General features: G+C 41.0%; 2 protein-coding genes across 5 annotated transcripts; both read left to right on the plus strand.

Annotated features, from left to right (window-relative positions):
* The first annotated feature begins 1,801 nt into the window (after window positions 1-1,801).
* LOC128444364 (probable E3 ubiquitin-protein ligase HERC3) lies at window positions 1,802-11,648 on the plus strand. 2 transcript variants are annotated; one of them, XM_053426819.1, is made up of 23 exons: window positions 1,802-2,098; window positions 2,450-2,570; window positions 2,695-2,771; window positions 3,328-3,549; window positions 3,891-3,982; window positions 4,478-4,608; window positions 4,740-4,864; window positions 4,945-5,021; window positions 5,102-5,220; window positions 5,347-5,406; window positions 5,535-5,640; window positions 5,782-5,974; window positions 7,371-7,519; window positions 7,727-7,843; window positions 7,957-8,055; window positions 8,243-8,413; window positions 8,505-8,651; window positions 8,799-8,965; window positions 9,105-9,171; window positions 9,282-9,352; window positions 9,826-10,009; window positions 10,151-10,253; window positions 10,567-11,648. In XM_053426819.1, exons 1-23 carry the CDS (start codon window positions 1,879-1,881, stop codon window positions 10,776-10,778), a joined length of 3,030 nt encoding a protein of 1,009 aa, XP_053282794.1. In that variant the 5' UTR covers window positions 1,802-1,878; the 3' UTR covers window positions 10,779-11,648. The 2 variants fall into 2 exon arrangements, with proteins under 2 accessions (XP_053282794.1, XP_053282796.1); XM_053426821.1 differs by having other exon boundaries at window positions 8,246-8,413.
* A 1,552-nt stretch (window positions 11,649-13,200) lies between these two features.
* On the plus strand, window positions 13,201-23,311 carry LOC128444365 (probable E3 ubiquitin-protein ligase HERC3). Of its 3 annotated transcripts, none has more exons than XM_053426823.1 (23): window positions 13,202-13,536; window positions 13,941-14,061; window positions 14,186-14,262; window positions 14,819-15,040; window positions 15,381-15,472; window positions 16,029-16,159; window positions 16,291-16,415; window positions 16,496-16,572; window positions 16,653-16,771; window positions 16,899-16,958; window positions 17,087-17,192; window positions 17,334-17,526; window positions 18,934-19,082; window positions 19,290-19,406; window positions 19,519-19,617; window positions 19,809-19,976; window positions 20,068-20,208; window positions 20,355-20,521; window positions 20,659-20,725; window positions 20,836-20,906; window positions 21,377-21,560; window positions 21,665-21,767; window positions 22,080-23,311. In XM_053426823.1, exons 1-23 carry the CDS (start codon window positions 13,317-13,319, stop codon window positions 22,301-22,303), a joined length of 3,033 nt encoding a protein of 1,010 aa, XP_053282798.1. In that variant the 5' UTR covers window positions 13,202-13,316; the 3' UTR covers window positions 22,304-23,311. The 3 variants fall into 3 exon arrangements, with proteins under 3 accessions (XP_053282799.1, XP_053282798.1, XP_053282797.1); XM_053426822.1 differs by having other exon boundaries at window positions 13,203-13,536; window positions 19,806-19,976; XM_053426824.1 differs by lacking the exons at window positions 21,665-21,767; window positions 22,080-23,311 and having other exon boundaries at window positions 13,201-13,536; window positions 19,806-19,976; window positions 21,363-21,552.
* The last annotated feature ends 848 nt before the right edge of the window (window positions 23,312-24,159 follow it).

A 24,159-nucleotide genomic window follows, 5' to 3' on the forward strand; every position in this document is an offset into this window, starting at 1 on the left:
CCATGAAAGTTTTGTTGGAAGTTATTGTAACATTATATTTGTTAATTGCTACCCTCTGTACCTTTTAGACTCCGATAGTAATATTAGCGTCCATGTTGCCGTCGCCCAGCAGCGATGTTCTCATAACTTAACCACTAAAGCGCTAAACACGCCGCGTACGCAACTTCCCACATCGTGACCACGGGTTCATGAGTTCGAGGGCAGCTTCGGTTTCAGAGCTAATTAGCTACGTCCCGAACACATAGCTAACAAACACACAAACCAAAAGACAGACGCTGGAGAAAACATAACGTAATTAGCGACCTAGCTATAATCAGCTACAAACAAATAAACAAGGCGACAGACTTCCTCCTCATCTTCGAACCCTCACGTCGGTCGCACTTGGTGACTTGTGCGAGTTTCTTTCACCTGAGTTGTGTTACCGTGGCAGTGAACACAAAGAGGGAAGATGAAGAGTTGCAGGTGATTGACGAGCCGAGATGTTATCGGACATGTTTTATATTCAGGCCGTGATGTTTATCTGCAGCCTCACCGCCCACGTCTCATTGGAAACACATGTGAGGCTCAATGACATCACAAGTGAATGTGTCAGATTTAAACACATTTGTATTTAATATTATTACAACTATTATAAGTAATGTTCTTTAAGTTCAAAACGGGACATTTCTCATGAGGCCTTTTGTTTCTCACTGACCAGACATCACATTACATTAGATTACCAGACAATGTCCTTGTTTTTAACTGGGATGGGGAAAGTACTGAAAAGTCAAATTGCTTCAGAAATTAAAAGATCGAAATAAATAAAGAATTAACTTAAGAATCATCCTGTAACATTCTGGTCTGAACAATGAGGAGTCAATGCACTGGAGAGAGATTGAGTCTCTACCTCCACCTTGTGGTTGATCTCTGTCATTATCTCTACATGTGAATATGCAGTATGAGGAATTCTAAAGTGTTGAAAAATAGTTGGATCAGAAACACTTTTTAAAAATGATGTATATATTCTTTATTTCATGTTATGCTGATGTATTTGGATCATCTCTTTCATGACATCCTCATTTACATTTACTATATCTTCTTTCATTACAAATGCAAAACACAAAGGAAAAGACCAACTCACAAAAAGAAGAACATTAAAATAAATCCTGAATGAATTTATCAGATACAGAATCGTAACATAATTAAATTTGAATCAACAAAGAGCTTTTGTTTGTCTTCAAAAACAGAGAATTTCCTCGACAACAAAACTGAAACTGAAACTCAACTTTCACTGACACAAGGCATTTTGAAGACGAGGTCATATGCTTATATAACATTAGTTGTTAAAAAGTTAAATTACAAGTATACCCTCAACATTCTGACTTTATTCTCGAAATGCAAATCTAAATTTATTAATCACGCTCTGATTTATTCCCAACATTTGGAATTTATTCTCCTAATACAAAGGGAAAACCTGTTTCACTATTTTTTTATTTATTCATGTATTACAAGTTTGTTCTCAATTATGAGTTAATATCTAAAAGAATCACGACTTATTCCCTCAGTATATTACGACTTTATTCTCAAAATACATTTTCTTTGTACTTCTGGCCCTAGTACTATGTTATTATATTTTGGAGTTCTGGTATTTAGTAGTTTTTTAGGCTGCTTTTGCCTCGAGACCTGAAAACCCTGACTTGTTTACATTCGTTCCTATTAGTTTTTAATGTTTGACACCACTAACCCACCGTAGCTCTGACTCACTTTCGTTTCCTCACATGTGTAGGTTTCGTTTTCCCTCTGTGACGTCACAGGTGGACTGAGGTTCAGTTTTGTTTCTCTGTCACAGCTGCAGAGGTTTTAAAGAGCCGGAGCTGCGGGACGCGCCTCACATGCACCATGTTTTCCTGGGGAGAGGACTGTCACCAGGTCTTCTGGTCCAAACACCCCCCTGTGGACGGGTCAGCAGAGGCCAGGGTTCACCAGTTTAACCCGGGTTATCTCATCCGGGGCCTGTCTGCAGGACACAGTGTGCTCAGCTTCATTAAGACCAACGGAGATGCTTTTATCATCCGGACACACGAGAACAAGGACGGAAGAAGAGTCCGAGGGAAACAGAGTGAGAAACAGCTGCTGCTATTTATCTTTGAGTTTTACTCTTTAACTCTTTTTAATCCTGTTCACTTTATTATTATATTATGTTATCTTTCATATATCTGTCTCTCTCATATCTTCCTCCTTTGTTCACTTTTATTATTTCTTTTGCTATGAGATGTTTAGTTAAATTCTGACAAACAGGTGGTAGATCCACAGGTAGAGATCTGGGACCCCCTGCTGGTGGGTTGGGGTTGCTGTATTACGATCATGTGTTTTCCTACAAGAAACCAGTTCATCTCTTACCTGTGATGCTCCCAGTGAACCAGCCTCCTCCCGGTTCCTCTGTATGAGCCGCTGTGGTTTGTGTCCTCAGAGTTCGTGGAGTGCAGAGAGAAGCTCCGGGCTGTGAGCTGCACTGATGACGTGGTGTCCCTGCTGACTGACAGCGGCTCGGTCCTCTGTGTGGACACAACGCGCCCCCCCTTCACACCAAGGTCAGAGACACCAGGTGTTTTCTGCTCAGCCTCAAATGAAGATATGGGATTGTTATAATAACAATACTTATTATTATTATTACAGTATGTACCATGATGATTAGTTTCTGTTCTGTTTTCTCAGGCCGATGAAGGAGTTGTGTAACATACCTGTTTGTCAGGTGGCGTGTGGGAGTCAACACTCAGTCGCCCTGACTCATGGTAGAGTGACGCCACACTGATGACATCACAAATCCATTGATTGAGATCATAGAGTTTATACAAAGATCATAGATTGTAAATACAGATTTATTTGATCTGCACAGTGGCCTCGGCTGTCAATCATGACATCACACCTCATTTTGAATTAACAATTAAAACCCAAATTATCAGAAACCTAGAGAGACGTCAGGTCTCCATCTTTATTTCCACCCTATGATAAAGATGGACGATATGTCAGCATCACACCGCCACCTGGTGGACAGCTGCTGTACAGGTCATTAAGCTCCCCTCCTCCGTGTTGGTTGACGGGACATGGACCAAACTTATCTCACAGAGGGTTTCTGTCATGTTAGGTCGATCTAATCACACTGATGTTTGCTCATGTTTCTGATCAAAGATTGAGTTTCAATTAGTTATTATATGATATAAAAACAGGGTCAAAGGTCATGATTGACAGCTGAGACTGACTCACGACTGGCTTCACATCACAGTCAGACTTCAACATTTCAAGATGGTGGCTAGAGCTAACAGAGTGGTGGTGGTGGTTTCTCCACAGATGGCCGGGTGTACACGTGGGGTCAGGACTCCAGGGGCCAGCTGGGTCTCGGGCAGGGGAAGCCCTTTGCCAACTCACCCCAGCAGCTCCGCTCCCTGTCGTCCACCCCGCTGGTTCAGGTCGCCGCGGGGGGGGAGCAGAGCTTCGCCCTCTCTGTCAGTGGAGGTGTGTTCGGCTGGGGCAGAAACGACCGTGGGCAGCTCGGGCTGGGAGACACAACAGGTGCCGTACCTCTTTGTACTGTATTTATATTCATATCAATGTTAAACTTCAATGTGGTGTCACGAGTCTTATCTTTGTACAAACACTTAAAGGTTAAGGTGAAAGGATCAATTGGTAGAAATTGAGTATAAAATAATCCTAGTGTGTTATATCTAAATCGTAGGAATTGTTGTTTTCTTTACCCTAGAATGGGCCCTTTATATTGAAATACTTTATATTTAAATACTTTATATTTAAATACTTTATATTTACATCAGGAGCGGTTCCTCTCTACGGAGAGGCTGCAACATGCAACTTCACCACTAGATGTCACTACCTTGTTGTTCATTTCTCTGCTACAGACAGACGGACACCAGCTGCTGTTAAAGGTCTAAACATGAAGGGAACTGTTCACATTTCCTGTGGGAAGGATCACACTGCTACTCTAACTAAGGTAATTTAAAAAAGCTAGTAACAAAAATGTTTAAATACTTAGAGGTTGTGTTTTGGTCAGCGTCTATAAAGATGGACGACATAAAAGCTCCCTAAAATAATGCCATGTCATCTTTATCGCCCCCTGGTGGCTGGCTGCAGTAAATTTCATAAACCTCGCCTCCTCCATGTTAGTGGATGGGATATGGACCAAACTAAAACATTGAGTAAACGTTAAATAAATAATGGACAGCATGAGACTGACTCGCGATTGGTTGAGCGTGTGTATTATTGGGACTTCGCTAATACAGATATTTAGAAACAGTGACGCAGACACCGATACTCATTTATTTCTTGATTTTATAACTTGACCACCAGCGATGAATATACCACATATGTGTAACTGGTCCTGTGATATGTGACACACACACACACACACACTCACACTCACAGTGAACCCTGCCTTACCTGATTGTCTGCGGGACTTTGAACCGTTGCCCTCTGGCTGCTTCCTCAGGGTGGTGCTGTGTTTACGTTCGGCTCGGGGCAGTTCGGGCAGCTCGGGCACAACTCGTTCTCTGATCAGCTCCGTCCTCGTCTTGTTGCCGAGCTGTTGGGGGCAAAGGTCACAGAGATCGCATGTGGACTGTACAGTAGACCTACTATTTCTTTTTTTAAAGAATTTCACTTCATCAAATATTGATGCTTAGAACCTGCTTTGAAGAACCAACGGGGATCAAAGTGTCTCTAATGATATTTTTAATTCATTATCTCCTCAGAAACCACACGTTAGTGTCCACAGACGCCAAGAAGGTTTACTCCTTTGGGTGTGGAGAGCAAGGGCAGCTGGGACACGGAGACGAGAGTCATCCCTCTGTGCCGCTCCCCGTTCAACTGCCACAAGGTTTCAATGAAGTCATGAGGGAACAATTACCTAACCTATGAAGGAGATGATATTTTTACTCAGTACTTTTTTAATTCCAGGCAGCAGTGATGGTCCCGATATTAGAAACATCTTCGCAGGAGGAAACTGTTCATTTGCGACATGCTCGTCTAACGAGGTACCGACACTAATACACCGACACACTCAGGGATGGAAGGATAATAATGGCCACATCAACTCAACCAGTTTATTTTGCAGGAAACTCATGAGGAGCCAAACAATGACGGGGTCAGTAATGCCCCACAGTCTTGTCTTGATGACATGATCGACAAATGGACGTCTGAATGTGATGCAAAAACCTGGAAAAAGATAAAACAGTGAGTATATGACATGTTCTCTGTAGGTCAGGAGTTTGCTGAATAGCCTGATGTGTCATGACTGTAACTGTAAATATATCGATCCACAATTTCAAGATCCAATCTCTTGCTATTAAATCTTCACAGGGAAATCCACAGGACTTTTTCCACAGCATCTTGTATGAATCAAAGTTTCCTGGAGAAAAGGTAAACACGGAACCTCTTTGCACGATTATCCCTTCTTTCTTATCTGGTGAATTTCTAATATGAGGAGAACTTCCACTCTCACTTCCTCATGGGTTTGGACCCAACGTTGTTTTGCTTTGTGTTGTTAGAAAAGACAAACATTTCCAGACCTCATCAAAGTACCACGGCATGAACTTGTCACTTGCACGACTTGCTTTCAAGAGACTGGTGAGGAAGGACGATGTTTTGTCAGAGGTGCGTAACTGTTTGTTAAGAGTCGCTTTCTAAATTTGATTGTTTTAATCAAGGGAAATGATTCCTTCTTGTTGTTGAAGTGAAAAAGTTCTTCTGAAATCCTCAGTGGAGGTAATAAGTGAATCTTTTTCCATCAAACAGGTGGTGGCTGCTGTCCTGAAGCTGCTTCCCTCTTTTGAGGATCCAGTGGGAGTGGAGGGGTTGAGGATCTTCTTGCTTCTCAATGATCTTCTTCACGTGATCCAGAAGCTCCATCGACCACAGAGCACCGAGCTCGCTCAGGCCGTCGCTGCTGCCGTTCTGAAGCTGTCTGCTGAGAACCTTCAGGTCATAGGTACTGTGACCACTGCATGAGCAACATCAGCAAGATACCTTTCATTTATTTTTTATTTAAAATGCAGCTCATTAAAATTGAATCCCTAAGATTTCCATTATGTCAAACCCAAATTTTAGATTCCCATGTACCTAGTGCTGACTTCTCTGTAGAGCAGTAACAACAGCATCACTCTTTATTGTTCGCTCTCTTTACGCCATATCAGAATTTAATTACATTTCTGCTCATGCAAATTAAATTGTACTTTCTTTGAGAGCAGATCAGTTTGACATTGCTATGAGTGTTGGAGGAAGTAGGAGATTAAAACCTGCGGGCTGCACAACTTCAAGTCTACAACCTATTGTGCAATAATGCTTTAAAATTGAAATCATAGAATGGCGTGCCTTTCGGCATTCAATAAATTTGGTTATCAAAATAAACTAATGAAACATTAACGTTACCTTGGGCTACTACCCTTTAAATGAAGGGAAAAGATAGCCAATTTAATGTAGTATCTAGTGTACTATCTACAAATTTGGAACTCTGATTAACAATTAAATGTATAACTATAACCAAAATTACCATATAGATAGTTAGCTAAGTTGAAGGATATGGAGTTCTTGACAGTGTAGAGGTTGGCAAAATTCACTAATGAAACATTAATGAAACAAACCATTGTGAAAGAAAAACATTTATTATGAATATAATAAAGTATAAAAACACAAATTACTAGCAATGTGCTAACAAAACAAAGATGTGTATGTGAATGTGTGTGTCTGTGTGTTACATGCTTCCCAAAATGGCGGCTGACAAAAAGTTAACACCTTCCTCAGCATGCTTTCAAAATGGTAGCTGGCCAACCTAAAGTTAACAGCCCCCCTCCTTTTGAAGTGGTTTTACGACAGGTAGCGGGGGAAGAGATAATTAGGTGAAGGATTATGTGTGTGTCTATGTTGGTGCTAAATCAGAGACAGAGTGTGAAGAGCATTATAACTAACCTTACTTTCGAATAACTTATTACCCAAAATATCACAACTCATAAACATCACAAAGAATCGAATAAACGGTCTTGCTTAGCCTAGTATAATTATTAAACCCAGTTGTGTTACCCGTCTGTCGAAAGGGGAAAAAGGAAGTTGCAGTTCTGTGAAGTCTTCATGGCTGGTTGTGTGGTTTCTGCCTTCGCGGTTCTGTTGAGCTGTGGCGCTCAGATGCTGGTTGAAGTTTTCCTGCAGGACATCGAGTCGCTGCTAGGAGTTTAGAAGAGCTTGAGTTGCAAGGAGGTTTCCTTGGTAAGATGAGCTGCAAGCTGTCCCGACAAACCTGATAACTGAAGGTTTCTAGCCTCGATGCTGGGAAGGTGCAATATGTCCTTGACGTCCGCTGAGTTGTTAAATGTCCATGTTGTCTTCCTCAGGAAACTGGTGGACGACACTGTCAGCCTCCACCATATCTGCATATGTTAGGGTTTGGAAGAAAGCCCTCTCAGACCTGCTCTCCTCAAGCCCTGTTCTTCCCCGCTCCAGCTTCAGAAATCTGTTACAAGTCCTCCAGTACATGTACAATGTTAGTATGCCTCAATACTTGTGTTTTCCATAAATATTACTCACCATAATCCCAACCTACTGAGCCCCCGAAGGGTCAAGGGGAAGTAAAGAATTCTCACCATGACCCTTGGGGGCTCCGTACTAATCTTGCGCACTTTTTTTACAAAATGAAGCTTATTTACTTTTTTTATTTTTTCACTAAATGAATAAAACCTCTGTGTTAAAGGCCAACAGCAGGACCTCAGAGTCTCAAAGGCTGCCAGACAGCGACTTCTATTTGCTCATGGACCCAATCTTTCTTGGTTTGGATCTGCGTCAATGGACTTTACAGACGAAACAGAGGGTAAAAAAAACCCGCAAAGTTGCAGTCCCTGTCTATTCATGTAAAAACAGAATGGTGGCCACATACATGTATATTTAGACCTAAATGATGTGTACTCTCTCTTTTCCTTCTAGATGATGGATGCTGAGCCTCTTATCATTGGTAGATTTCCAATTGTGATGGATCTGACGTCAAAGAAATTGATTCTTGACACGTATGCTGAAATCATCAAGGTAACTGAGGTCCTGAGCTGAGCCTCATGAGAAAAAGCTTTAATGCTCAACACGAGGGTCAGTGATCGCCCTCTGCTGGATCATGAGGCAAAGTGAATGTCGATTGATCCATTCACTTTGCAGAAAAAAGCCAGATGTCAGCGTTGGATGTGAATCTATAACCAGTGACATTTTTATTTTCATGTAGCAGGAATCATGCAATAAGATCGGGTGGGATTTCTATTGCATGTATGGACTAGAACATCTGCTTGCTGAAGATCCGCTTTTTAGACTGGAGCTGAGACGAGCATCCATTTCAGAAGACACTTTTGAACAACTGGATGCTGTCCATCACAGGGACTACAAAAAAAGACTAGAGGTATAGTTGATCGCCGTAGCATAGCCATAATTTGCATTATGAACTTGTGTACTCTGATATTAGTTACAAACTTTGTCCTTTGGTCTTTTAGGTCTTTTTTGATGAGAACTTTGAGCAAGACGATGTCAATGTCAACATCAAAGACTTTTTTAATGACGTCTTTCACGAGCTGGTGTCCGACGAATTGGGGATGTTCATTTTCAACGACTCCAAAACACTTGCATGGTTCCCTTCAAATGTAAGATTTCAAATCCACATACAGGAAAACAAATATTCACTTTCTACTTTTCAACTTTAACTCCTCGTAGATTCATTCATCAGTTCAGTATTTAAGCTGTGACTACAGTGGATTCATGGTTTTAATTGTCACTTCCATCAACACCAGGCAACACACGACCACCACAGGTACTTCCTGTTCGGAGTTCTGTGTGGATTGGCTTTGCACAACCAGTGCATCATATACCTACCGTTCTCAATGGCTCTGTTCAAGAAGCTGCTCGGTGTGAAGCCTTCGCTGGAGGACCTAATGGAATTCAGTCCAGACGTCGGAAAGTAAGTGAAAATAAATATAAAATTCAAATAACAATATTTTTAGCTGTAGGGCTCGCTGTAAGTACTTTCTCAGGGTACACTGTAAACATTGTGAAATCTCATTGATGCTTGAACATTGCTGCTTGTGTTGTGTTTGTAGGAGTCTGCTGTCCATCCTGGAGGAATATGGAGACAAAGAGTTGGAAAGCCTGGGCTTGGATTTTTTAGTAGGTTTTTTACAGATGGTCAATAACTGACCTCATTTGTCCTCTTTCTGATCAACTGATCGATTTATATCAGTTCCCAAAGCAGTGATATCGCTCTTCTTTCTAAACAGATCAGCTGGGATGGGACAGACGTTGACCTTGATCCCACAAACCCTGAAAAAACTGTGACAAGTCAAAACAAGTAAGGACCATGGAAGCAGTTAAATGTCACTTTCATCTATTTTGTGCCACAATACAAATTAAGAAGCCCCTTTTAAAGAATTTTTAACGCAATATCGGGGGTGTCAATTGTCCAGAGGTTGACGCTGATTTATGCACGAAATGAGATGTGGCCATTTAAAGGATGTAACCATCACTGCACACGTTTTCATTTTCTTTACATTGGCATTGTTGTTAAGAAATACAATCCACTAGAGGGCAGCGCAAAATTTAGATTTTCTGATAACAAGAACCATGACTATGGTTTAAGAGGTTGATATAGTTTAATTATTTGTTATATTGTTGATTATAACCAAGAGGAAACATGAAAAATAGGGCCCAGAATTGATCCTTGAGGTACACCACGAGTCCACTTTTAAGTGAAAGAGGACACGTCATGATTTATGAGTTGGGTCCATCTGTTTGTTGGATTAAAACTTAGCATCTGCTTAACAGGAAGGAGTTTGTGGACGCCTACGTGAATCACGTCTTCAACAGATCTGTGGAGAGTGTGTTTCTGGAGTTCAAGCGAGGCTTCTACACGGTTTACGACCGGGACTTGTTGAAGGTGTTGCGACCAAAGGAGCTGCAGGAAGTCCTGCAGGGCAAAGACTTCTGTGACTGGAAAACACTGAAACAGGTAGAATCAAAACAAGAGCTCCTTGTGTTCCTGTGTTCTCTACAACTACAACTAATTAATCATGTTTTAATTTGCTTGATTTAAATCCTACAAATGATTACGACAGCAAGTTATTCTAACAACATCTTTCCCTCTAATTAGAACACACTTTACGAGCCGCCGTACCATGTTGACCACCCCAATATGCAGATGTTTTGGGAGGTTTTTGATGAACTAACCGAGGATCAGAAGAAGAAGCTCCTATGTAAGTATTAAAATATAAAATGTTAAACTATCACAATCAAGACAGATAAATGATTTATATAACTAATTTACTAAACCAGACTTTCTATGTGCTCAGAATGAAGGGAGAGCTAGTTGGTCATTTTATCTGACAACGCAGATATAGATTTCTTCAATCCAGAGTCAGGAACATTTTAATATTCACTTTTCTGTTTAATGTACGATGATGATAGAATCGATAAACTAATGAAGAGAATGCAAAGCTTTATACTGATGATATCACCAAAATAAATCAATTAAAGAATCTCTTTGTTAACCACTTCTCTCTCCTCAAGGGTTTGTGACCGGTTTTGAAAGGTTGCCCATTCTTGGCAATAAAAGCATGATCATCAGGCTCAAGAACGTCGGTGACGTCTCTCAGGACCAGTTCTACCCTGAAACACACACGTGTTACCATTATCTGGATCTGCCCCTATACTCAACCAGGGAGAGTATGAAAATCAAGCTGACAGAGGCCCTGAGCAACAGTAGAAGAAGCTACAAGTGAGGCTGGAACTCTGCCGCAGGTATTCTGCCCTGAAAAGAGGGCGGAACGTAGTGAAAACACTTTATAAATCGACCAAACACAATCCATTGTACTGTACCTGCACCTGTTTACTGGCTCACATGACAGGTTTACATTTCTTAAGAGGGCGAGTGGACTAAGTGGTTGTATAAAAAATGAATGCCTCAAAGTAAAAATACATGTATAAGAGAAGTCTTAATTAAAAAGGGGTGATAAATATTTTTATTAATGTTTTTCCAGGTACATTATTTAATTCAACTGCAAACTTGTCATGGGAACTTGTAAATGTGGATAAATGTGTGTGTGCACAGCAGTCACTTTCAATGCCTATTATAGTTTAATTGTTCAAACATTTTATTAGGGTGCCTGCATTAACTGTAAAGAAAAGGAGATCCAATATGCTTTGAGGGCCTTAAATGCCGTAAAGCTTCTAATTGATTCAAGTCTTTCAGAGCATTAATAAGGAAATTAACAGCAACTTACAAACTCTTTAACGGCGGCCAGCAACAAATGAGGCTTCCCCCGTCACCCCGTCTCCATTCATGCACTAACTAGGGAACAGGTGACGTTTATCCTCCTACACCATGTGACCTGATTGTGACCTATTGCTGGAACGATGTGTTGACTGAAATTCTCAGGTTGGATGTAGAGCAATATTTTAAGTATTTTTCATAAACGTTGGGTTTTTATTTATTTATTTTAATTGAGTAACAACTGCTGTCATCCTTCGATTGTGCAAATGTTCATGTGTTCACTGTTATTCTTTTCTTTCGTTTCTTTTTCTATGCTTGTTGTATTTGGAAATTCTGGATTTAAACTCGTGTGGAAAATAATAAAAGAAATCTGACATTTGTTTGAATAAGTCGTTATTATTTTTTTACTTAAGATTGGCAATAATACACGATTACTGTTAGACACTGCACCCTAACTTGAGTGCATGATCTTGGTGAATTACGTTGAATCGTGTGCTAATATTTGGATAAGAATTTCGTCCACCGGTTCGCACTAAAATCGCGATAACGCGACCGAAAACGATGAATGGGACTCAAGGTCTCTCGCCCTAAAGAGTGAGATGGCAAAAATGAATGTTTTGAGATCCTTTCTTCGTCACTTAAACTGCTCTCAGATCCCCAAACAGAGGTTCTCAGACATGATTTTTAGATTTAGATTGTGAAGACGTTTCCTTCGCAGACATGTCCCTCTCAAATCTCGCGGAGTTCTGCTTATATCCGCCACGAGAAATCAAGAATTATTTCTGGCGCCTTCCCCCATCGGGTTTCATGTTAATTTTGACCGATATTTCTGGAAAGAACAAAACTGAAAAATAAAACCTGAATCGCTCCCACGGCTCCATTTCTTAGCTCTCACCAATGAAAAATATATCTGATATATCTTTAAAGTCTTGTGATTCTCAAAAAGTTTTCATTTTACAGATAGGACTTATAGTTTTTGAGTAACAAGCATTTGTTTGATGAGAGCGCTAGAGTGGAGATAAATATCGGCCCCATTGAATCCAATGTAAATTTTCGGAGGACATTTTTGGAATGATAACTACGTTTCTAAACTGCTCGAACGGCCTCATTTTTTTACTCTAAACAATAATATGGATATGTGCTTGTTCGTCAAAGTCTTCGTTCTCAAGACCTCAGATTTCTCACTCGCTCCCTTTCACAGGTGCAGTCATTAGTGACGAAACACACATAGAGGGAGGGGCCAATGGGAGAAAAAAGGGGACAGTGGAAAATCTTTAGAGAAGCTACTTCAAAAGTATTGATCAACATTATATGTAGTGCGGTTGGTAGAGCAGAGGGTCAGTGACTCAGAGGTGTGGATAGAACTTTAACATTCACTAATAGTGATAGCGCCCCCTAGTGGTCAATTTTCACTGACTCATCTACACAAGGCATTTTGAAGACGAGGTCACAGGCTGATATAACAGTAGTTTTTAAAAAGGTCAACTACTAGTATATCCTCAACATTCTGACTTTATCCAAATCCAAATCTAACTTCATTAATCATACACTGATTTATCCCCAACATTTAGAATTTATTCTCCAAATACGACGGGAAAACATGTTTTCACAATTTTATTATTTTATTCATGTCATATTACAAGCTAGTTCTCAACTATGACTTTATAACTAAAAATATTTACGACTTTCGTGTAAAATTAGGACTTATTCCCTCCGAATATTACCACTTTATTCTCAAAATACATTTTCTTTGTACTTCTGGCCCTAGTACTATGTTATTATATTTTCAGTTCTGGTATTTAGCAGTTTTTGAGGCTGGTTTTGCCTCGAGACCTGAAAACCCTGACTTGTTTACATTCGTTCCTATGTGTTTTATGTTTGGCAGCACTAACCCTCCGTAGCTCTGACTCACTTTCGTTTCCTCACATGTGTAGGTTTCGTTTTCCCTCTGTGACGTCACAGGTGGACTGAGGTTCAGTTTTGTTTCTCTGTCACAGCTGCAGAGGTTTTAAAGAGCCGGAGCTGCGGGACGCGCCTCACATGCACCATGTTTTCCTGGGGAGAGGACTGTCACCGGGTCTTCTGGTCCAAACACCCCCCTGTGGACGGGTCAGCGGAGGCCAGGGTTCACCAGTTTAACCCGGGTTATCTCATCCGGGGCCTGTCTGCAGGGCACAGTGTGCTCAGCTTCATCAAGACCAACGGAGATGCTTTTATCATCCGGACACACGAGAACAAGGACGGAAGAAGAGTCCGAGGGAAACAGAGTGAGAAACAGCTGCTGCTATTTATCTTTGAGTTTTACTCTTTAACTCTTTTTAATCCTGTTCACTTTATTATTTTATTATGTTATCTTTCATATGTCTGTCTTTCTCATATCTTCTTCCTTTGTTAACTTTTATTATTTATTTAACTATTTCATGTTTAGTTAGATTCTGACTGACAGGTGGTAGATTCACAGGTAGAGACCTCTATATATACAGTCTATGGTAGAGACCTGGGACCCCCTGCTGGTGGAATGGGGCTGGGGCAGGGAGGCCTCTTGGGTGGGAGGGGGGTGCTGCTGCATCCTCTTGACACTAAAACCAGTTCATCTCTTACCTGTGATGCTCCCAGTGAACCAGCCTCCTCCCGGTTCCTCTGTATGAGCCGCTGTGGTTTGTGTCCTCAGAGTTCGTGGAGTGCAGAGAGAAGCTCCGGGCTGTGAGCTGCACTGATGACGTGGTGTCCCTGCTGACTGACAGCGGCTCGGTCCTCTGTGTGGACACAACGCGCCCCCCCTTCACACCAAGGTCAGAGACACCAGGTGTTTTCTGCTCAGCCTCAAATGAAGATATGGGATTGTTATAATAACAATACTTATTATTATTATTACAGTATGTACCATGATGATTAGTTTCTGTTCTGTTTTCTCAGGCCGATGAAGGAGTTGTGTAACATACCTGTTTGTCAGGTGGCGTGTGGGAGTCAACACTCAGTCGCCCTGACTCATGGTAGAGTGACGCCACACTGATGACATCACAAATCCATTGATTGAGATCATAGAGTTTATACAAAGATCATAGATTGTAAATACAGATTTATTTGATCTGCACAGTGGCCTCGGCTGTCAATCATGACATCACACCTCATTTTGAATTAACAATTAAAACCCAAATTATCAGAAACCTAGAGAGACGTCAGGTCTCCATCTTTATTTCCACCCTATGATAAAGATGGACGATATGTCAGCATCACACCGCCACCTGGTGGACAGCTGCTGTACAGGTCATTAAGCTCCCCTCCTCCGTGTTGGTTGACGGGACATGGACCAAACTTATCTCACAGAGGGTTTCTGTCATGTTAGGTCGATCTAATCACACTGATGTTTGCTCATGTTTCTGATCAAAGATTGAGTTTCAATTAGTTATTATATGATATAAAAACAGGGTCAAAGGTCATGATTGACAGCTGAGACTGACTCACGACTGGCTTCACATCACAGTCAGACTTCAACATTTCAAGATGGTGGCTAGAGCTAACAGAGTGGTGGTGGTGGTTTCTCCACAGATGGCCGGGTGTACACGTGGGGTCAGGACTCCAGGGGCCAGCTGGGTCTCGGGCAGGGGAAGCCCTTTGCCAACTCACCCCAGCAGCTCCGCTCCCTTTCGTCCACCCCGCTGGTTCAGGTCGCCGCGGGGGGGGAGCAGAGCTTCGCCCTCTCTGTCAGTGGAGGTGTGTTCGGCTGGGGCAGAAACGACCGTGGGCAGCTCGGGCTGGGAGACACAACAGGTGCCTACCTCTTTGTACTGTATTTATATTCATATCAATGTTAAACTTCAATGTGGTGTCACGAGTCTTATCTTTGTACAAACACTTAAAGGTTTAGGTGAAAGGATCTATTGGTAGAAATTGAGTATAAAATAATCCTAGTGTGTTTTATCTAAATCGTAGGAATTGTTGTTTTCTTTACCCTAGAATGGGTCTATTATATTGAAATACTTTATATTTAAATACTTTATATTTAAATACTTTATATTTACATCAGGAGCGGTTCCTCTCTACGGAGAGGCTGCAACATGCAACTTCACCACTAGATGTCACTACCTTGTTGTTCATTTCTCTGCTACAGACAGACGGACACCAGCTGCTGTTAAAGGTCTGAACATGAAGGGAACTGTTCACATTTCCTGTGGGAAGGATCACACTGCTACTCTAACTAAGGTAATTTTAAAAAGCTAGTAACAAAAATGTTTAGTTTAAATACTTAGAGGTTGTGTTTTGGTCGGCGTCTATAAAGTAGACGACATGAAAGCTCCCCAAAAAATGAAGCCACATCATCTTTACCACCCCCTGGTGGCTGGCTGCAGTATATTTCATAAACCTCGCCTCCTCCATGTTAGTGGATGGTATATGGACCAAACTAAAACATTGAGTATACGTTAAATATATTATTGACAGCATGAGACTGACTCGCGATTTGTTGAGCGTGTGTATTATTGGGACTTTGCTAATACAGGTGGATGTGTTTTCCATCTTTGTCTACAGTCCAAGGTCCTGACGGGCAGAAGCAGCGATATTTAGAAAGAGTCACGCGAAACTCGTTTATTTCTTGAGTTCATAACTTGATGACCGATGAAGGCCAACTGTTGCTAACACACGCATGCCCAATGTGTGTAACTGGTCCTGTGACATGTGACACACACACACACACAGTGAACCCTGCCTTACCTGATTGTCTGCGGGACTTTGAACCGTTGCCCTCTGGCTGCTTCCTCAGGGTGGTGCTGTGTTTACGTTCGGCTCGGGGCAGTTCGGGCAGCTCGGGCACAACTCGTTCTCTGATCAGCTCCGTCCTCGTCTTGTTGCCGAGCTGTTGGGGGCAAAGGTCACAGAGATCGCATGTGGACTGTACAGTATACCTACTATTTCTTTTTTTAAAGAATTTCACTTCATCAAATATTGATGCTTAGAACCTGCTTTGAAGAAACAACGGGGATCAAAGTGTCTCTAATTATGTTTTTAATTCATTATCTCCTCAGAAACCACACGTTAGTGTCCACAGAAGCCAAGAAGGTTTACTCCTTTGGGTGTGGAGAGCAAGGGCAGCTGGGACACGGAGACGAGAGTCATCCCTCTGTGCCGCTCCCCGTTCAACTGTCACAAGGTTTCAATGAAGTCATGAGGGAACAATTACCTAACCTATGAAGGAGATGATATTTTTACTCAGTACTTTTTTAATTCCAGGCAGCAGTGATGGTCCCGATATTAGAAACATCTTCGCAGGAGGAAACTGTTCATTTGCAACAATCTCGTCTAACGAGGTACCGACACTAATACACCGACACACTCAGGGATGGAAGGATAATAATGACCACATCAACTCAACTAGTTTATTTTGCAGGAAGCTCATGAGGAGCCAAACAATGACGGGGTCAGTAATGCCCCACAGTCTTGTCTTGATGACATGATCGACAAATGGACGTCTGAATGTGATGCAAAAACCTGGAAAAAGATAAAACAGTGAGTATATGACATGTTCTCTGTAGGTCAGGAGTTTGCTGAATAGCCTGATGGTTTCATGACTGTAACTGTAAATATATCAATCCACAAATCCAAGATCCAATCTCTTGCTATTAAATCTTCACAGGGAAATCCACAGGACTTTTTCCACAGCATCTTGTATGAATCAAAGTTTCCTGGAGAAAAGGTAAACACGGAACCTCTTTGCACGATTATCCCTTCTTTCTTATCTGGTGAATTTCTAATATGAGGAGAACTTCCACTCTCACTTCCTCATGGGTTTGGACCCAACGTTGTTTTGCTTTGTGTTGTTAGAAAAGACAAACATTTCCAGACCTCATCAAAGTACCATGGCATGAACTTGTCACTTGCACGACTCGCTTTCAAGAGACTGGTGAGGAAGGACGATGTTTTGTCAGAGGTGCGTAACTGTTTGTTAAGAGTCGCTTTCTAAATTTGATTGTTTTAATCAAGGGAAATGATCCCTTCTTGCAGGTGAAGTGAAAAAGTTCTTCTGAAATCCTTGATGGAGGTAATGAGTGAATCTTTTTCCATCAAACAGATGGTGGCTGCTGTCCTGAAGCTGCTTCCCTCTTTTGAGGATCCAGTGGGAGTGGAGGGGTTGAGGATCTTCTTGCTTCTCAATGATCTTCTTCACGTGATCCAGAAGCTCCATCGACCACAGAGCACCGAGCTCGCTCAGGCCGTCGCTGCTGCCGTTCTGAAGCTGTCTGCTGAGAACCTTCAGGTCATAGGTACTGTGACCACTGCACGAGCAACATCAGCAAGATACCTTTCATTTATTTTTCATTTAAGATGCAGCTCATTGAAATATAGTCCTTAAGATTTCAATGACGTCAAACCCAAATTGTAGATTCCCATGTACCTAGTGCTTACTTCTCTGTAGAGCAGTAACAACAGCATCACTCTTTATTGTTCGCTCTCTTTATGCCATATCAGAATTTAATTACATTTCTGCTCATGCAAATACAATTTTACTCTTTGAGAGCAGATCAGTTTGAAATCGCAGGGAGGGTTGGAGGAGATTAAGACCTGCGGGCTGCACAACTTCAAGTTTACAACCTGCTGTGCAATAATGCTTTAAAATTGATACCATAGAATGGTGTGCCTTTCGGAAATCAATAAATTTCAAAATAAAATATTAAATGTTAAAAAGTATCTTTAATTGACTTAAGTTACCTCGGGGCACCAACCTTTAAAGGAAGGTAAAATATAGCCAATTTATTGAGTAAGTCTCATAAAAGTACTCATCTATGAACTTGGAACTCTGATTAACAATTAAATGTATAACTATAACCAAAATTACCATATAGATAGTTAGCTAAGTTGAAGGATATGGAGTTCTTGACAGTGTAGAGGTTGGCAAAATTCACTTATGAAACATTAATGAAACAAACCATTGTGAAAGAAAAACATTTATTATGAATATAATAAAGTATAAAAACACAAATTACTAGCAATGTGCTAACAAAACAAAGATGTGTATGTGAATTTGTGTGTCTGTGTGTTACATGCTTCCCAAAATGGCGGCTGACAAAAAGTTAACACCTTCCTCAGCATGCTTTCAAAATGGTAGCTGGCCAACCTAAAGTTAACAGCCCCCCTCCTTTTGAAGTGGTTTTACGACAGGTAGCGGGGGAAGAGATAATTAGGTGAAGGGTTATGTGTGTGTCTATGTTGGTGCTAAATCAGAGACAGAGTGTGAAGAGCATTATAACTAACCTTACCTTCGAATAACTTATTACCCAAAATATCACAACTCATAAACATCACAAAGAATCGAATAAACGGTCTTGCTTAGCCTAGTATAATTTTTAAGCCCAGTTGTGTTACCCGTCTGTCGAAAGGGGAAAAAGGAAGTTGCAGTTCAGTGAAGTCTTCATGGCTGGTTGTGTGGTTTCTGCCTTCGCGGTTCTGTTCAGCTGTGGCGCTCAGATGCTGGTTGAAGTTTTCCTGCAGGACATCGAGTCGCTGCTAGGAGTTTAGAAGAGCTTGAGTTGCGAGGAGGTTTCCTTGGTAAGATGAGCTGCAAGCTGTCCCGACAAACCTGATAACTGAAGGTTTCTAGCCTCGATGCTGGGAAGGTGCAATATGTCCTTGACGTCCGCTGAGTTGTTAAATGTCCATGTTGTCTTCCTCAGGAAACTGGTGGACGACACTGTCAGCCTCCACCATATCTGCATATGTTAGGGTTTGGAAGAAAGCCCTCTCAGACCTGCTGCCCTCAAGCCTTGTTCTTCCCCGCTCCAGCTTCAGAAATCTGTTACAAGTCCTCCAGTACATGTACAATGTTAGTATGCCTCAATACTTGTGTTTTCCATAAATATTACTCACCATAATCCCAACCTACTGAGCCCCCGAAGGGTCAAGGGGAAGTAAAGAATTCTCGCCATGACCCTTGGGGGCTCCGTACTAATCTTGCGCACTTTTTTTACAAAATGAAGCTTATTTACTTTTTTTATTTTTTCACTAAATGAATAAAACCTCTGTGTTAAAGGCCAACAGCAGGACCTCAGAGTCTCAAAGGCTGCCAGACAGCGACTTCTATTTGCTCATGGACCCAATCTTTCTTGGTTTGGATCTGCGTCAATGGACTTTACAGACGAAACAGAGGGTAAAAAAACCCGCAAAGTTGCAGTCCCTGTCTATTCATGTAAAAACAGAATGGTGGCCACATACATGTATATTTAGACCTAAATGATGTGTACTCTCTCTTTTCCTTCTAGATGATGGATGCTGAGCCTCTTATCGTTGGTAGATTTCCAATTGTGATGGATCTGACGTCAAAGAAATTGATTCTTGACACGTATGCTGAAATCATCAAGGTAACTGAGGTCCTGAGCTAAGTCTCATGAGAAAAAGCTTTAATGCTCAACACGAGGGTCAGTGATCGCCCTCTGCTGGATGATGAGGCAAAGTGAATGTCGATTGATCCATTCACTTTGCAGAAAAAAGCCAGATGTCACCGTTGGATGTGAATCTATAACCAGTGACATTTTCATTTTCATCGTAGCAGGAATCATACAATAAGATTGGGTGGAATTTCTACTGCATGTATGGACCAGATTATCTGCTTGCCGAAGATGCGCTTTTTAGACTGAAGCTGAGACGAGCATCCATTTCAGAAGACACTTTTGAACAACTGGATGCTGTTCTTCACAAGGAATACAAAAAAAGACTTGAGGTATATGTGATCGCTGTAGCATAGCCATAATTTGCATTATGGAATTGTGTACTCTGATATTAGTTACAAACTTTGTACTTTGGTCTTCTAGATCTTTTTTGATGCGAACTTTACGCGAAGCATTGTCAACATCAGAGACTTTTTTCATGACGTCTTTCACGAGCTGGTATCCGAAAAATCAGGGATGTTCACTTTCAATGACTCCGGAACACTTGCATGGTTCCCTTCCAACGTAAGATTTCAAATCCACATACAGGAAAACAATTATTCACTTTCTACTTTTCTACTTTAACTCTTCGTGGAACATTTATCAGTTCAGTATTTAATCTGTGACTACAGTGGATTCATGGTTTCAATTGTCACTTCCATCAACACTAGGCAACACACGACCACCACAGGTACTTCCTGTTCGGAGTTCTGTGTGGATTGGCTTTGCACAACCAGTGCATCATATACCTACCATTCTCAATGGCTCTGTTCAAGAAGCTGCTCAGTGTGAAGCCTTCGCTGGAGGACCTAATGGAATTCAGTCCAGACGTCGGAAAGTAAGTGAAAATATATATAAATTCAAATCACATAACTTTTTGCTGTAGGGCGCTGTAAGTACTTCTCTCAGAGTACAATGTAAACATTGTGAAATCTCATTGATGCTTGAACATTGCTGCTTGTGTTGTGTTTGTAGGAGTCTGCTGTCCATCCTGGAGGAATATGGAGACAAAGAGTTGGAAAGCCTGGGCTTGGATTTTTTAGTAGGTTTTTTACAGATGGTCAATAACTGACCTCATTTGTCCTCTTTCTGATCAACTGATCGATTTATATCAGTTCCCAAAGCAGTGATATCGCTCTTCTTTCTAAACAGATCAGCTGGGATGGGACAGACGTTGACCTTGATCCCACAAACCCTGAAAAAACTGTGACAAGTCAAAACAAGTAAGGACCATGGAAGCAGTTTAATGTCACTTTCATCTATTTTGTGCCACAATACAACTTAAGAAGTCCCTTTAAAACATGTTTTTTCAATTGTAAAGTGGTACACTTTTACTTGAGGCTCATTTATGTACGAAATGAGATGTGGCCATTTAAAGGATGTAACCATCACTGCACACGTTTTTATTTCCTTTGCATCGGCATGGTTGTTAAGAAATCCAATCCACTAGAGGGCAGCGCAGAATTTTCTGACAACAAGAACCATGACTATTGTTTAGGAGGTTGTGATAGTTTAATTATTTGTGATATTGTTGATTATAACCAAGAGGAAACATGTAAAAAGAAAAGAATAGGGCCCAGAATTGATCCTTGAGGTACACCACAAGTGCACTTTTAAGTGTAAGAGGACACGTCATGATTAATGAGTTGGGTGCATCTCTTTGTTGGATTAAAACTTAGCATCTGCTTAACAGGAAGGAGTTTGTGGACGCCTACGTGAATCACGTCTTCAACACATCTGTGGAGAGTGTGTTTCTGGAGTTCAAGCGAGGCTTCTACACGGTTTACGACCAGGACTTGTTGAAGGTGTTGCGACCAAAGGAGCTGCAGGAAGTCCTGCAGGGCAAAGACTTCTGTGACTGGAAAACACTGAAACAGGTAGAATCAAAACAAGAGCTCCTTGTTTTCCTGTGTTCTATCCTTCAATCCTACAAATGACTACGACAGCAATTTATTCTAACAACATCTTTCACTCTAATTAGAACACACTTTACGAACCGCCGTACCAGGTTGACCACCCCAACATGCAGATGTTTTGGGAGGTTTTTGATGAACTAACCGAGGATCAGAAGAAGAAGTTCCTTTGTAAGTATTAAAATATAAAATGTTCAACTATCAAAATCAAGACAGATAAATGATATTATATTGCAGATGTACTAGACTTGCTATATGTGCTCAGAATGAAGGGAGAGCTAGTTGGTCATTTTAATCTGACAACGCAGATATAGATTTCTTTAATCTAGAGTCAGGAACGTTTTAATATTCACTTTTATGTTTAGTGTACGATGATGATAGAATCGATAAACTAATGAAGAGAATGCAAAGCTTTATACTGAGGATATCACCAAAATAAATCAATTAAAGAATCTTTTTGTTTACCACTTCTCTCTTCTCAAGGGTTTGTGACTGGTTTTGAAAGGTTGCCCATTCTTGACAATAAGAGCATGATCATCAGGCTCAAGAACGTCGGTGACGTCTCTCAGGACCAGTTCTACCCTGAAGCACTCACGTGCCACTCTTTTCTGGATCTGCCCCTATACTCAACCAGGGAGATAATGAAAACCAAGCTGACAGAGGCCCTGAGCAACAGTAGGGCGGAACGTAGTGAAAACACTTTATAAATCGACCAAACACAATCCATTGTACTGTACCTGCACCTGTTTACTGGGTCACATGACAGGTTTACATTTCTTAAGAGGGCGTGTGGACTAAGTGGTTGTATAAAAAAATGAATGCCTCAAAGTAAAAAATACATGTATGTAGAGAAGTCTTATATAAATAGGGGAGATAAATAATTTTGTATATGTTTTTCCACGTACATTATTTAATTCAACTGCAAATTTGTCCTGGGAACTTGTAGAAAGTACATGCATGTGTGCACAGCAGTCACTTTTTTTATTCCTGTTATAGTTTTCATTGTTCAAACTTTTTATTTAGGGAGCCTGCATTAACTGTAAAGAAAAGGTTCTATTTGTGCCAATCTTCGAAAGAAATGTTTATTCTCTGTGAGGCGGGCGATAAATCAAAAAAGGAGATCCAATATGCTTTGAGTGCCTTAAATGCCGTAAAGCTTCTAATTGATCCAAGTCTTTCAGAGCATTTAAAAGTAAATTAACAGCAACTAACGACCTATTGATCGAACGATGACCATTCTTGGATATATATGTGATTTAACACTATTGATTTTGATATTGTCTGTAAACTGTTGACTGGATTACTCAGGTTGGATGTAGAGCAATATTAGTATCTTTCATAAACGATGGGATTTTATTATGTTGAGTAACAACTGCTGTCATCCTTCGATTGTTCGTGATGTGTTTTTTTTTCTTCGAATTCTGGATTAAAACCTGTGTTATAATAAAAAATAATAAAAGAAATCTGACATTTGGTTGAATAACTTAATACTTAAGTCGTTTTTATTTTTGAACTCCTGGGTGTTGATGTGTTGCAGGTAAATGTGTATTGTTGACAGAGAGAACTTTACCACTAGAGGCTCCCATTGTGCTGCTGGTTGTGTTTGGTTGAACAAAGAGGGATGTGATCAGCTGGTGACAGAGCAGAGAAAAAGCTTTTCAAATGTATAAACCTCCAGATGTGGGTCAATGAAAGAGACAAAGAAATAAACTTTACACGATGAGTGCATCCGTATTTACTGTTTTACTCCCCATAGAGACTATACAGGATGTTATTGTAAATTATCAGAACAAGTTAATGTGCTATAATTTCACTGTATATATGTTCACACTCAACATGTCCTGCTAACACAGTTTATATTAGTATTTAACTCCATTTATATGTTTTTTATATTTTTCTTATATCTCCAATTCACTGGTGTTTAATCCTGACTGGCCTCATGTTGCTGTAGCCTGAGGGACTTTTGTCTTATCTTATCTTATTCATCTTATCAAAACTTATCTTATCTTGTTTTTATCTTACATAATATTGACTGGAAGAGATGTGACCACTAGAAGGCGCCATTATCCTGCTGGTTGTTGTGTTTACATGGAACAAAGAGGGATGAGATCAGCTGGTGACAGAGCAGAGAAGAACTGAAATCCACTGATCACAACCACATGCATGAATTAATGAATGAATAAATGCAGATGTTAGAGAAGATCAGGGAATCATCTGGCATCCTGTATTTCTCCATAGAACCCGGAGAAGCAGGATGTTCATCTAAATTCTGAGGATAATAAAAGCAACAACAACTTTCCAGGTCATGTCCTCTGTGGAGTCCGGAGCACGAGGCGCGTTCTGAGTGAAGCTCTCAGCTGATCCGGTTCAATCAGACATTCTGAACAGAAACCGCTCAGTTGTATAATTTCTTGGATCTCGCTCCTCTCGGGGAAGCGCGCGGCCGCGGGCTGCCGGAGCCTCGGGAGCGAGTCGGAATGTATTGACGTCACAAGGAGGACGGACACACGCTCTGTAGGGGCGTGCACGCAGCCCTGTAACACAAAGTGTGTGTGTGTGCACG

The sequence above is a fragment of the Pleuronectes platessa genome, chromosome 7 (genome assembly GCF_947347685.1).
Source record: "Pleuronectes platessa chromosome 7, fPlePla1.1, whole genome shotgun sequence".
Taxonomy (NCBI): Eukaryota; Metazoa; Chordata; class Actinopteri; order Pleuronectiformes; family Pleuronectidae; genus Pleuronectes; species Pleuronectes platessa.